Source organism: Notothenia rossii (genome assembly GCF_949606895.1).
Source record: "Notothenia rossii genome assembly, chromosome: 6".
NCBI classification, from domain to species: Eukaryota; Metazoa; Chordata; class Actinopteri; order Perciformes; family Nototheniidae; genus Notothenia; species Notothenia rossii.
In genome coordinates, this window is record NC_136909.1 from 75,121,442 (window position 1) to 75,134,496 (window position 13,055).

The 13,055-nt window shown below is 42.9% G+C and overlaps 1 protein-coding gene across 18 annotated transcripts in view; it reads left to right on the plus strand.

Annotated features, from left to right (window-relative positions):
* Positions 1–13,055, plus strand: part of LOC307043675 (calcium-activated potassium channel subunit alpha-1a) — a 136,464-nt gene that overhangs the window by 37,162 nt on the left and 86,247 nt on the right. For all 18 annotated transcript variants that reach the window (XM_079688338.1, XM_079688324.1, XM_079688337.1 and 15 more), the window contains exon 2: positions 1,592–1,744. In XM_079688338.1, the coding sequence (XP_079544464.1) occupies positions 1,592–1,744 (153 nt within the window). The remainder of the gene's footprint in view (positions 1–1,591; positions 1,745–13,055) is intronic.

The window sequence follows — 13,055 nt, forward strand, 5'->3', positions numbered from 1 at the left end:
GATTTCTTGGGCTCATCTGTTATAGCACTTGGGTTCCTCTGCTTTAGCCCTTCAGAAATATTCAAGTTGCAGTCTGTTTTGTTTTCGTGTTGCATGTGGGCACATATTCCACAGTATTGGTCACCCCAGTGGTTACTTTGCCTTTGGTTGCCTACTTATCCTGGAACATTGTGCGTCTTGTGTAACAACACAAACGAATATGCTGTAAACACATTTATTTTTTCACTTGCATCATCCTTTTCAAATGTGATGGGTCTGGGTCATCCAAACAAACGGTAGCAATGTGACATGTTCAGTGCTGGAAAACAAATGTCACTTTGTTGACGTGGCATAATAATCTGCTTTGATGGCTACTTGTCAGATGTCACTTTGAGGAGGGACATTGTAAAATGTGTTCCAAGTGCTGAATGTGTACCCTGCTGTAATACGAGCCTGCCTTCTTGGAAAGGAGCAATGGGGCCGCCATCAAGAGGCTCAAAAATTATTGCAATTCCAGGGATTCTCTGTGGACGCCATTTGCTAGGATTAATGTGTGGTTTTATGAGGCTGGGGGTGATACACAAACCTTTACTCTGAGTTTAATTGTAGCATTGAGATGCCTTGAAAGCCTTGAAAACTGTACAATTGTGTTGCTTTGTTGGAGAAGCCTGTGACCTAAGATTTTAATCGACATAATTACTCTGTTGCTATGTTCGTTTGACAATAAAGAACCTTGAACCTTGAACACAAGGAAATCTTCTCATTCCATTGTCATGCCAGAAGGAGAGGGAAGCTGAGTGCCTAGTTGTGTCAAATCAGGAGTGAGTGAATGGCTGGAGAGGAACAGCTGCATGTGACTGTGCCAAGCAAAGCATCTCAATGAGTTGCCATGCAACTCAGTTCACTCAGTCGGACACAAGAAGGAACGTTGAAAGGTCTGCATGTGAACAGCAGCTTTTTTCTCTCAACCCTGCGGAACAATTAACTTTTAAAGAGCAGTGTGTGTGAGGAGCGACTGCACATACATTATGTTGTTATCGAACACACACACACACACACACGCACGCACGCACGCACGCACGCACACACGCACACACATGCAAGGGCTACAATAGGGCTTACAGTATATCAGTAATTAGCTTCTTGGTTGGTTTATATTCAGGCTGTTCTTAGCGTTGTTGATGCCTGCAAATTCATTCATTTTGAGATAACTCACCTTAAAGATATATTTGAGATTTTTCCATTCAATTCTCAAGACACAAAAGGAACATAGGATAAACATGTTAAAATACAGTATATAAATATGCAATTGAGATAGTATCACATTTTTGCTCTTGGTAAATGGAAAAATCTACAGATACTAATATACAAACTTTAGTAACATATTTGTCTGGATGAGTTTAGTTTGGATATATTCCTTCCCTTATTTTGAAAGTAGACAAAACTCGTACCATCTATAAAAAAACAATGTTTGTGCCTGTAGTGTATTACCTAAATACCATTTGATATGTGTGCCTTTTTTATTTTACCCTGTAGATTTAGCTTTTTCCATGTGCTTGACTTATCTTTAATGTGCTCCATTTCCTCACACAGATTATTGTTTTTCTTTCAGGAGGTGAAGGTGATCCAGCCCGTAGCCACAGACAAACCAAAGGGTGAAGGTGTGAAGGAGGAGGTCCCCATGAGCGAAGTGGGATGGATGACTTCAGTCAAAGACTGGGCCGGTGTCATGATCTCCGCTCAGACACTCACTGGCAGAGTTCTGGTAAGTTCTCCCTCTTTTAGTGGATTTAAATGCCTCAAACACCAGTAGCAGTTCATTAATCATTTGCCCAACCCACAGTTAGACAAGTGCCTGTGGCCAACAGGCTGCGACTGGTTCTCACACCCAAATTGGCTTTCAGATTAATCCGCTGCAAAATCCACTGCACTCGCCTCTTTTATACAGGGAGGCGTGTGGTGCAGTGGATAGAGCCTTGGTGGTTCAAACCCCACTGCAGTCAGCATGTCGTTGTGTCCCTGGATCAAATTGCTCCTGTGGGGATTGCCCACAGTATTGAGTATGTAAGTTGCTTTGGATAAAAGCGTCTAACAAGTGACATGCAATACAGGTCCCACTGGAGGGCAATTAATTTAATCCCTACAGAATTCTGGGGATGCTTAGTCCTCGCTGAAAGTCGGATATTTGGCTGGCCTGCCTTCTTTCTGCTCAATGGCCTATGTGTGGCATGCTGTAACTCACTCAGCTATGCATCTGCCAGCTGAATGTGTGTGTGTGTGTGTGTGTGTGAGTGTGTGTGTCTGTGGATTTATTTGTACAAGAGATAGCAAGGTATTTGTGCAAGAGGTAAGGGGCTGTCACTATGGCTTTTCTCATTGTATGAATTACAGTCCCTTTCCCCTGCTGACCGCCCTTTCTTTAGCTTCATCCCTCACTCTGGCCCCAGATTCTCTCCTGCACTCTACAGCTCTTTGCCAAATCCTGATGTATCTGCAACCGTCTAACTCTTATATATGACGCTCTGCTTCTATTCAGCCTGTTCCCATTCTGCTTGAGTCTTCGTATTCCAACCATAATGACAGTGAACTCTGTCCCTTGATGGTCACAAGGAAATTGTTGCAGCAATAGAATTAGCTGAGATGTGTAATACCAGGTGATTTTGATGTCTTCAGGGATACGTACCTCAAAAGCACTGCCTGTCATAAGGACATGGTTTAAGGGGGTACAAACACATTGTGAAAATGTGATGGTACAGCGCTCATCTACCTCTTAGCTACACTGAGCGACAGACATTTCAAAATGTTTGAATAAAGCCCATTCAAGTTAATCTCGTCATTTCCAATGCTGGACAATATACACTTGGGTGATTTGACCCCAACAATCACTTTAGACATTTTATAATTGTGATATGGTAATGAGGGTTTATTCATCAGCTGCTCTAAAAAAGCAGCTTTATTCTTAAAAAATATCCTCTAAGCTTCATCTGATCTTACTTTAGTTCCCATCTTAACTTGCATTAGACTATTAACAGACGTTTCTTCTGTGGACTGACTGAAGCAGCAGTGGGAGTTTGGAGAGAGATGGATCCCAACTAAAATACTGACTCTGTCATTGTGAATGTTTGCTGGAATGTGACAGTTTCTTCACGCCTGGTGAGAATAGCTGGGTGTTTAGAAGGATTCAGGCCTTTCATGGTGAAGAAGATGTAGAATCCTGAAGGGAGCTGTCAATTTACTAAATGAGCTTCTCTTTCATCACTTCCCCACTCACACAGCTCCTCTGGCATGGACTCAGCTTCCTCTCGCTTTCATCTTCTGCTCTGACTGAGCCCTCCCTATCTGCCCTGTATGTTTGTATGTGTGTGTGTGTGTGTGTGTGTGTGTGTGTGTGTGTGTGTGAGAGAGCATAAAAACATCACACCAACCAAGATACAGACGTTCAGATAGAGAAGGAAACACAGAGCGGTCGTGATAGTCGGGGTAAAAATATGGCAGTGTTTGCTTTAAAGGGGTTTCTACGCCTGGAGATATCCCAGTGTATCACCTACTGTGATTTGTTCTACTTCTGGTGGGGCTGATCATTTTACCCAGCAGGCTGTGTTTGCTCACATGCTTGGGCTAATGACATGCAGCACAATATGTACAAAACTGATGAGCGCTCTGTGTAGGTGAATGAGTATCTCTTCATGTGGGTGGAATGTGTACATTTGTGGATGCATGCATGCTAGTATTTCTCCACATAAACAGTACATGCACGACAGCTTGTGTATTTGTCAAAGTAAGTGTGTACGGTGTGTGTGTGTTTGTTTGTGTAGGTGGGTGATTCTGTGGAACTCTTGCTCTACCATCAGTGCTTCACTGCAGATCAAAATTGCAATGAGTATCCGTGTACACAGGACCTGGCTGGTAACCATGGCAACTGCTGTATAGTGGCGCTCAGTCATCTGACATTAGGGGGGTGTCTGCCTGGGAAGAGCAGAGCACGCACACACATATACACAGGTAGGATTAAAGCTAGATACAGGCTCTACTCTTTCCAGGTAGAAGAGCCAAAGCAGATTGAGACAGATCACCTCTGGTAGGCAGAAATGCAGAGCCCTCCAACTCTATTCATTCATTTGCCTTGATGACTTTACTGCCAGGGAAAGATCAAAAACACCTTCAGGCTTATTGAATCACCAGACATATCTAAATCCACCCGTGGCAGCAGCTTGGCCCAGGTGTCCTCCATGTTGTTTCCCCATGCTACGATGAATCGCTGGAGTGCGAAGAACAAGGCCTGCTTGTATCGACGGCTCATGTGCCCTTGCCAAACTACTTTGCTCTGATGAGAAAGGAATTAAATGAACACACATCCACCCACGCTGCATAACCATTAAGAGCAGACATGTGCTGCATGGGAATCACTGAGGTCATTAAAGCCCTGTTCTAAAGGAGTCCCATTGCTGAGCCATAGCCTGCAAGAGGCGAAAGCTATTATAGCTCACGGAATTGCTTAGAGCATGTAATAACCGTAAACAAAGGGCAGCATGTGCACACAGGCGTGTGTGTTCATCTTTCTGCCTTATGTACTTTCAAGAGACAAAGGTGCTGATAATGTTGTTTCCTCAGACTGGTCGTATGTCAAAGTCCCCTGTTGTTGTGTGATCATAGCCTCTGTAACTTACATGCATGAGCCTCTCCATCCACCATCACACACACAGAGCCATATGTCCAATTTCGATTAGGGTCCGTGTCACCTTATGTGCCGTATAAAATACTGGGGGGAAGTGATTGATGCTAGCATGTGCCTATGTTGCTCCTCTGTGTGGGGCTTTAGCTTTGTGTATCTCGCATCACTTTTACAATATCACCGTATCAAATATTTATCACCTCACTTACAAATGAACTGCCTCCGTTGAGGCTGTCAGCTGACACTAAGCTCGGTCAAAGGGAAAAACATGGAGGGTAATGAATAAGGAGATTACAGAACATGATCCTCTGCTGGTAAAGCAGGCATCAAAACAAAAGAGAAGACTAAAACACACATTTCTATCAATATATTCACTTCCGAATATAAAAAAGTTGTTTTGAAAGATCTGCTGGAAATTGATTGACAGGTGAGAAAGTCAGTCTGTGGACTTATTCAGAGCAGGAAGCAACTAAGCGACTAAGTGCCAGCTGCAGCTTAAGGAGGAAGTGTCTTTTCGAGCCCTGCGAGACAGCTGTCCACACAAATGCAGTGCATGCAGAGGATAGGTGGAAGGCAGAGTACCTCTGGTCTGATAGTGGATGGCTCATTGGTCTCTCTTGACAACCGTTTCACCCCAGTTGGCCTGTAGAAAGACCTCATTAAGCACTCAAGGGCACAATGTCCGAGGAAATAACAGCTGGAAAATATGAGTGGGCGGAATTCTTGTGCTGCATTGCTACAGCACCTGAATCAATTGATTCCTGCATTACAGTAACAACATATGTAATCTCATAATGTCCAACGAAAACAGCGAGGATTATAACCTTTGAATGTAGATATTCTCGCTATCTCTCTGTGCAGTAGATTTGCGCGGCATGGTGGGTCCGGAAATAGGTCAGGCCTTCCATCTTTCTTAATGGGATCTTGGGTGGCAACCGGGGACCATCTGTTCACAACGTCCACTCCCTAAACCTCGTGGTCATCCCTCTGCCTAGCCATCAAGCCACACACTGCATGACACTCTGCATATTGACCCCTGTCATCTGCCAATACGACACATCTGTCTGTCCCTGCCGTAGAGTGACAGCAAATGCATTCTAACTGCAATTGTAACCGATCCAGCACAGTCCAGATGTTGGGAAAACGGATTCTGGACTAGAGCCTCTGACAGGAAGAACACTTTCTCACACTTCCTTCTACTGTACTATTTTTCCTGCGATTACACCTCTCTTATCTCATTCTTTCCATTTTCTAACGTGTGTGTGTGTGTGTGTGTGTGTGTGTGTGTGTGTGTGTGTGTGTGTGTGTGTGTGTGTGTGTGTGTGTGTGTGTGTGTGTGTGTGTGTGTGTGTGTGTGTGTGTGTGTGTGTGTGTGTGTGTGTGTGTGTGTGTGTGTGTGTGTGTGTGTGTGTGTGTGTGTGTGTGTGTGTGTGTGTGTGTGTGTGTGTGTGTGTGTGTGTGTGTGTGTGTGTGTGTGTGTGTGTGTGTCGAATACAAGGTTAGATTGTGCAAAAGAAACCGTGGGTGCATTCAATTATTTTTCAATGCATCCTGTTGTGGAGAAAATAAGTGTGAATGCAATCTCTCACCCCCCCTGTGACTGCCGGCATGGACAACAGCTGTCATTCACACTGTTCTACTTCTCAGACTGGCATTGTTTATGTTTGTGCAGTGTGAATGTACCCCCTATGTATACAGTGCATTTATGAACTGACAGTCCTTTTTGCTTGCATAAGCATATTTTTTTCTCACAGCAGCCGTTTGGTACCATCAGTCTGCTTGCAGAGTTTACCCATGAACGTATGTGTGTGCGTTGAATGCGTGTTTGAGTACATACAGTATGTTGATCGGTGCTGTGGATGTGTGCATTCATGAATGTGTAAATGTGTCTGTTTTTGGCTGGCTGATTATGCTTTCCCGTTGTGTGCGTGAAACTAATTTATTGTTGTCAGTAAACTTCTCAGCATGGATACAGCTGTCAGCACGGCACCATCTCCTGCATCACGCTCTCAGTGACAATAGTCTCGACCATATGCATAAAAGTAATAGGCAGCAAATGTTTCTTCATAAGAACTCCTGTTCCTTGTCGAGTGATCGCAAGAGGGAGGATTTTACTATGCAATGTTTTATATAATTTATTTATCCAATGGGAGTAGTGTGTGATACTGATGAATGAGTAATAGACAAACACTTCCACCCACACACATTCTGACGTAAGTTCCCCCTGTACTAGGACTTGGCCGTGTTTGGCTGAAATCATTATCACAATATTAATAATTGTATTTTAAAACATCCCTTTACAGCAGGGGTCCCAAACTCAAGGCCCGGGGGCCAAATCCGGCCCGCGACTTCATTTTATGTGGCCCCGCAAGAGCTTGCAAAGAATATAATACGTTTATTATACGGTTACATGCCACTTTACGGAAGCAGGTTGCCCATAAACTACATGCCCCACAATGCATCTCGTTTTGTGACATGCGCACTGAAGAGGCTTGTAATTATTTGCCCTGGACTTCTGCTTTCAGACGTAGTTAATTACTAAGTTATTATCCTATCCGATAATAATCCAATTCAGAGGCAATAATGTAATTGAATACATTATTTTATATATATTATATATTTATATAGTTACAACCGGCCCTTTGAGTTATGCGAATGTGGCCCGCGATGAAATTGAGTTTGACACCTCTGCTTTAGAGTCTACCATAATTTGCAAAAGTGATGTAACACATGTGACTAAACTATGTATGTATACGGTACAAATGTAAAAAAGCATAACATCCTATGGTCAAATGTTCATGATATGATTTTACTGAATAAATATCAAATGATCACTCAGCTCTACTCTGAACATATGGACAGATATTCTTACGCGAATGCACAAAAAACACATTAAATTCCCATAGTGTGTGTCAAAAGCATCTGTCTTAGAAAGCGCCTGTCAAGTTGACGTGAGAAATCAACAATCAATAGCCGCAGAGACCATCTCCCCAGGAATCCTTAGGCTTGCTGCACAACCCAATTTCTCTGTAAATGAATGGCTGTTGACACTGACAAATCTATCATTTGTTCACCTCTGTGTTCAGCATTCAGGGACATGACTCTTTGCTCCTGCAGTGTGTACCTCCATAATGAAACTCAATCTCAGAGGCAGTTTGCTCCTATTCCCTCACCTTAAACTCAGTGCCCTCTGAAACCCTCAGGCTGTCTCCTGGCCTCCCTCCCATTCCTCCCAGTGGTTCAGTTTGGCTAGTTTCACAGCTTATTCATTTTGTCATTGGCTGTAATTTATCAGTTCAGTCGATGGAAATTCAATTGGCATTGACTTACATCCTCTGAACGTTGATGAATAGCTGTTTATGCTGGAGGGACCACGGGGGACAAGCACTGCAGCAGAAGAAGTAAGATGGAGGGAGCAGGAGGAGAGGGAAGGGTGTGGTGCCAGCAGAAGTCTCTTATGACTACACAGGCGTGTCAGAGTACACCAATAAACTACACACTTTGAGGATAGGCCGCTAGCAATTTTTTTTTTATCAGAATCACAAAAAAGACAAGTGGGTGAAGTCCACCATACAAATATTTATTGTCAATGATTTGGTCAGTGTTGTTTTTTGCCAAAATGAAGGATGGCAATTAAAGATGTTTCTGGTCTTTTAGTTGGTCAATCACTTTGATCCAGACTGAAATATCTCAACAGGTAGTCATGATACACATACTTTCTCCAGGGAAAATTGTAATAACCTTGATTGTATGGATTTGAATCGGCATACATGTGGTACTTTCCTGGCTCCTCTTGCGTTAACGTTTCAATTTTGCAAATATTTATGACCAAATACCTGCGAAAATAATGACGTGCCATTAGCCTTGGCTGTCCTTAATATTGAATACAAAAAAACGCATGTCACCTTGCAGATATGCTTCACTAAAATGGTGAACATGGTAAACCTAATACCTGCTATGTTAGCACTGTCACTGCGAGCTTGCTAGCATGACTAAGTTGGCATTTAACCAGAAGCAAAGCTGTGTCTAAGTACAGCCTTGTAGCATGGCTGTTGACTCCTCCTGTTATAAAGGTATTCTATTTGAAGTAACGTTTTGCTATGTTTTTTAATTAAACTCTGAAGATTCAGGCTTTTTCATGCAGTTAAAACAGTGTGGCATAACTGAACAATTGAAATTCCTTGAGCACGGTAGTTTTAAAATGTATTTTTGTACATATTATAGTCAATCAATCATGTTTAGTATGTATGTACATTAATCTATAATGATAACCGGCTATTTTTATACATTTTTATTGGTTTCAGTTTTTGATTTAGTGCTACATGAATGTGTTCTCATACCATGGCCACACGTCAGCTGTGTGAAGGCAGCCCTGCTGGCTTGGTTTGTTTCTGGTCTGCTGCCACATAAGAAACATAAGTCGTGCACTGAGCGTTGGAGGAGTGAAGAGGGAGGAGGAGGAGGAGGAGGAGGAGGAGGAGGGGATGAGAGGGAAAGCAGGGTGTCATAGGAGGAAAGAAGAGCAACAGGGAGTCTTGCCATCAAGCTGCATCGTTTCGGCTGGTAGAAATTCACACACTGCTTTCTCACTTTGCAAACAGGCATAGTGCGGCACATCTGAGCATGCATATATAAATACAGACACAGCGCACAGTATTATGATATCCAGAAAACATTCCTTTTCACATTCTGTCACGTAAGAGTTGAAGGAGAAGAGTGTGTGAAACAACTACAGCTGCAGGTCTTATAAACCAGAGAAGACATTTTCAATAATTAGTATTTGAAATAGTAGTTTATATTGCATAACAGACAACACAAGTCACATCATAGTGTAGTCATAGCTGTATTTCTCCCTTTGTTACATTTGATCAATAAGCATCCCATTGCTTTTGAATTTGCAGCACACAAGGGAGGCTTTTTACAACTCTGAAATCATTGGTCTCAATTTGTCCTCATGAATGATTTTCCCTGCAGCCCCGCTTTAGGCCCGTCATAACTCTGAGCCGTTCTGCGGGATGACTCATCATTGCTTGTTCTTTTTATCCCCCCATCTATTAAACCATCCATTTGCCACCTGGGCCTCTATCGCTAAAGAGCCAATGACCCACACCCATCTTCTCTCCCGGCAGCCTCCGTGCCCTTGTCTGTCCCACCCTGCCTCAAAGTGTTCTGCAGAGGGAAAGGTCAAGAGAGGAGACACAAGAGTGATGTTTCACTTAGCTGGTTACCCAGACTTCTCCTTATTAGATCAAAGTCACCTGCGACTTACAAGGCAATGTGACCGAGACACTGTGGCGTCAATACATGTTCATGTTACCTTTAAGACTGGGCTTAGAGAAACGACTCGGCACACTCATTCTAAAAATACTCATAGCCTGTGTAACGAAAAAAAAAAAGTAAACAGTTCAAGTTTCAAAATGTATTCAAAATGTTGTTTATCTTCTATCGCTCTTGGATAAAGAAATCCAACATCACTTAGCTAATTACTACAAAACTTGTTTAAGGTTTTAATCAGTCGTCCGTTTTATTTGAACATTCAAATATTCCCTTTCCAGCAAGTAGCTGCACATTTTCTTTTTCTGTTTACTTTACAATATGATTATTTATGCTCTGCTCTGCGGAAACCTCAGGGCTAGGAGTGACATGGTAGTCAAAAATGAGATTACATTTAGATTCACAAGCACATTACACTGCAGGCTAGAGAAGGACAGAGAAGCAGACACAGATTTTGTGGCACACGGTCTCGAAAGGCTTACAAATTGCGAGCAGACAGAGAGAGACCTAAAGTAGGCAGTCATGGAGGATGGAGACATTCTTGTGTTTGTCATCTGGAGCTCCCTGTCCCCTTCAAGACAGCGCTCTCCCTGTCTCCTTTCTGTCATGGCTGCCTGGTGTGTTTCTGGGGAGGAGTGTTCGGTGACTCAGTGCCTCTGGGATGACGCACACCTAATGGATCAGAACTTGCAGTATCACATTGATCCAACCACATCTAACACCGCAGCCACCGCCTGACACATTTCTTAAAGCTTTCCAAAAATAGGATCAGGGACAGATGACATTAAAAAAATAAGCAAATGTTCCTTTGGTGGCAATATTACTGATCAAACAGAAGTTTTCTTTTCCACCCTGATGCAAAAGTGCATTATTGTAGAGCTCAAACAGAGCAACCTCCCGTTTCATGAAAGCTGTGAAAATCATTTGCATATTTCACACTGCATTTGCATAAAGCCTCATTCTGTCATAGGCTGACAACTACATTCAGTTTGTTGTTTTGCACAAAAGTAATCCAGTTACACCTAGCTTTCTCCAGTAGGATGATTTTAATTATTGTCGTGTCAACAAGAACCTGGTTAACTGGAAACCGGGGAAGGTAACATACTCTAGGAGCCAGTGTATAGGAGGAGAGGTAATTACACTGGGTCTTAATAAGTTGTTTATGTAATGTGTTATCCCTGTCCACAAACACGTCTTTTCATCCACATCTTCGTGCTAAATAAGCTGACACCCACCTAAGAAGTGCACCGCTAGATATCTAATTAACTCAACAAACACATGAGAACATAGATCTCTTTGGACTATATATTGAATGGTTCTTATTTTACAATTACTGCTTATGAAATCCAATGTCTTAAACACACTTTATATTGTGCCTCAACCCCCTTGCTGCTCAGCTGTCAATCGAGTTTCTGCACCAGCTCGCAAACTCAGGGACTTGAAGATAAAGAAGCATTTCTCACACATCCTCAAAGATCCTTTTCTCTCTCCTCAACGTGATTTCTGACTGCAAAACTAGATTACTAAATGCGATTTCAGGTAGAAATTCCCTCGCACAAGCAAAAGATAAATCAGCATCTGCTTCTGAATGATGATACAATGACCTGGAGGCTCTTGGAGGAAGAATCAGAGCAGCTCCATACTGTAGGTGCTGCTCTCTAAATCCCTCTGAGCTCCCCGGGGGGGCCTGAGCATTAAGATAATTTCCCGGCGGGGACTGATGAAGCACCAAATTATTAACATTTTCTTGGTGCAGTCTCTCTGTGAAGTAGGAACTGCCTCCTCTTCTCAGTCTGTCTCACCATCTATACATCAGCAGGTCTGAGTCACGCAGTGTGGGAGTGAAAGGATCATTGGAGATGTGGCTGGCTGCATCCCTCCCTCTGCTTTATAGGGTGGACAGGTTATTATTGCAGTAACATCGCTGGTGGAAGATAGATGATGTGGTTCTACTCCTCCTGAAACTGACCTAAGAGGCAACAAAAAGCAACTGTCACATAAGGTTCTTTATTGATGGCAAACACCTCGCTATACTGTGCTGTGCAGAGCCTTACAAAGGGAATGATCGAATGCCAGCTTTCCATGTGTGAGCATCGCTGTATTATATGCTGCATAATTCAATCTTTTTTGACCGTCCTATGACTCCTGTGACAGTATCAGACCCGGGTCGCAGATATGGTCTCGGGTTCGTTCTGAATATGCTGTTGTCACTCGTGTCATGTTTGCGCTTCTAATTGCTTATCAGAGGATTCAGCACAGTGGGGACCATCTGCTAAGCCAGGTTTCCGATCCGTTTACCCCCACTGGGATTCTGTTTCCTGGGATGGGACAGCCACGCCATGTTCCTAAAACCCTTCACCTCCACCAACCTGGTGCTCACTGCTCAGAGTTTCCATGAGATCATTTGGTGATGTAAGAGGCACAGCATGGGAGGGAGAAAGATTATTCTATGAGATGGCAAGGGAAAGTGTCATATGGAGGGATATGAATTGAGAAAAAAATGAAAGCAAGGTGACAATTGACATTACACTGTTATCGATCTGGATATAGATTTCAGTTAGATTTCTGGTATGCAAATGTGCACTGTTTTTAAATGTTCTGTACAGTTTAATCATCTTGAGTTTAACCATCAATTACATCTAGCTTGCTTGCGTAAATTGTAAAAGTGGAGACATGTTACACGAAGTGGCTTGTTACTGAGGCTCTCTGATATAAGAGCAATGGCAAGGTGATAATTAAACGGTTTGTAGGTCTGGCTCTGCCTCAGGCCATACATTGCATCAGTATTGACTTCAAAGCCTCAATGCTTCAAAGAAGGATCAGAATAAGTACAACTTTGCTCCTTTCCTTTCCTCTCCTCTCCTCTCATCATCTCCTCTCCTCTCCCCTCCTCTCCTTTGCATGCTAGGATACAGCTGTATTTGAGTGCATGTACATAAGCTTGCATGAGTAATGTGTACCGTATAGGCTATATGAGGTTTCTGTGCACATTCTGATTATTATGGGATATGCACATGGCTGTGCTTTATTAGGGCCAGGTACAGTCAATGTAAAGGTAGGGTCAAATGACCTTTCAGGTTAAATCAATACTAAGGAAAAAATAAATACCCTGACTGGTAAACGGCTGCCA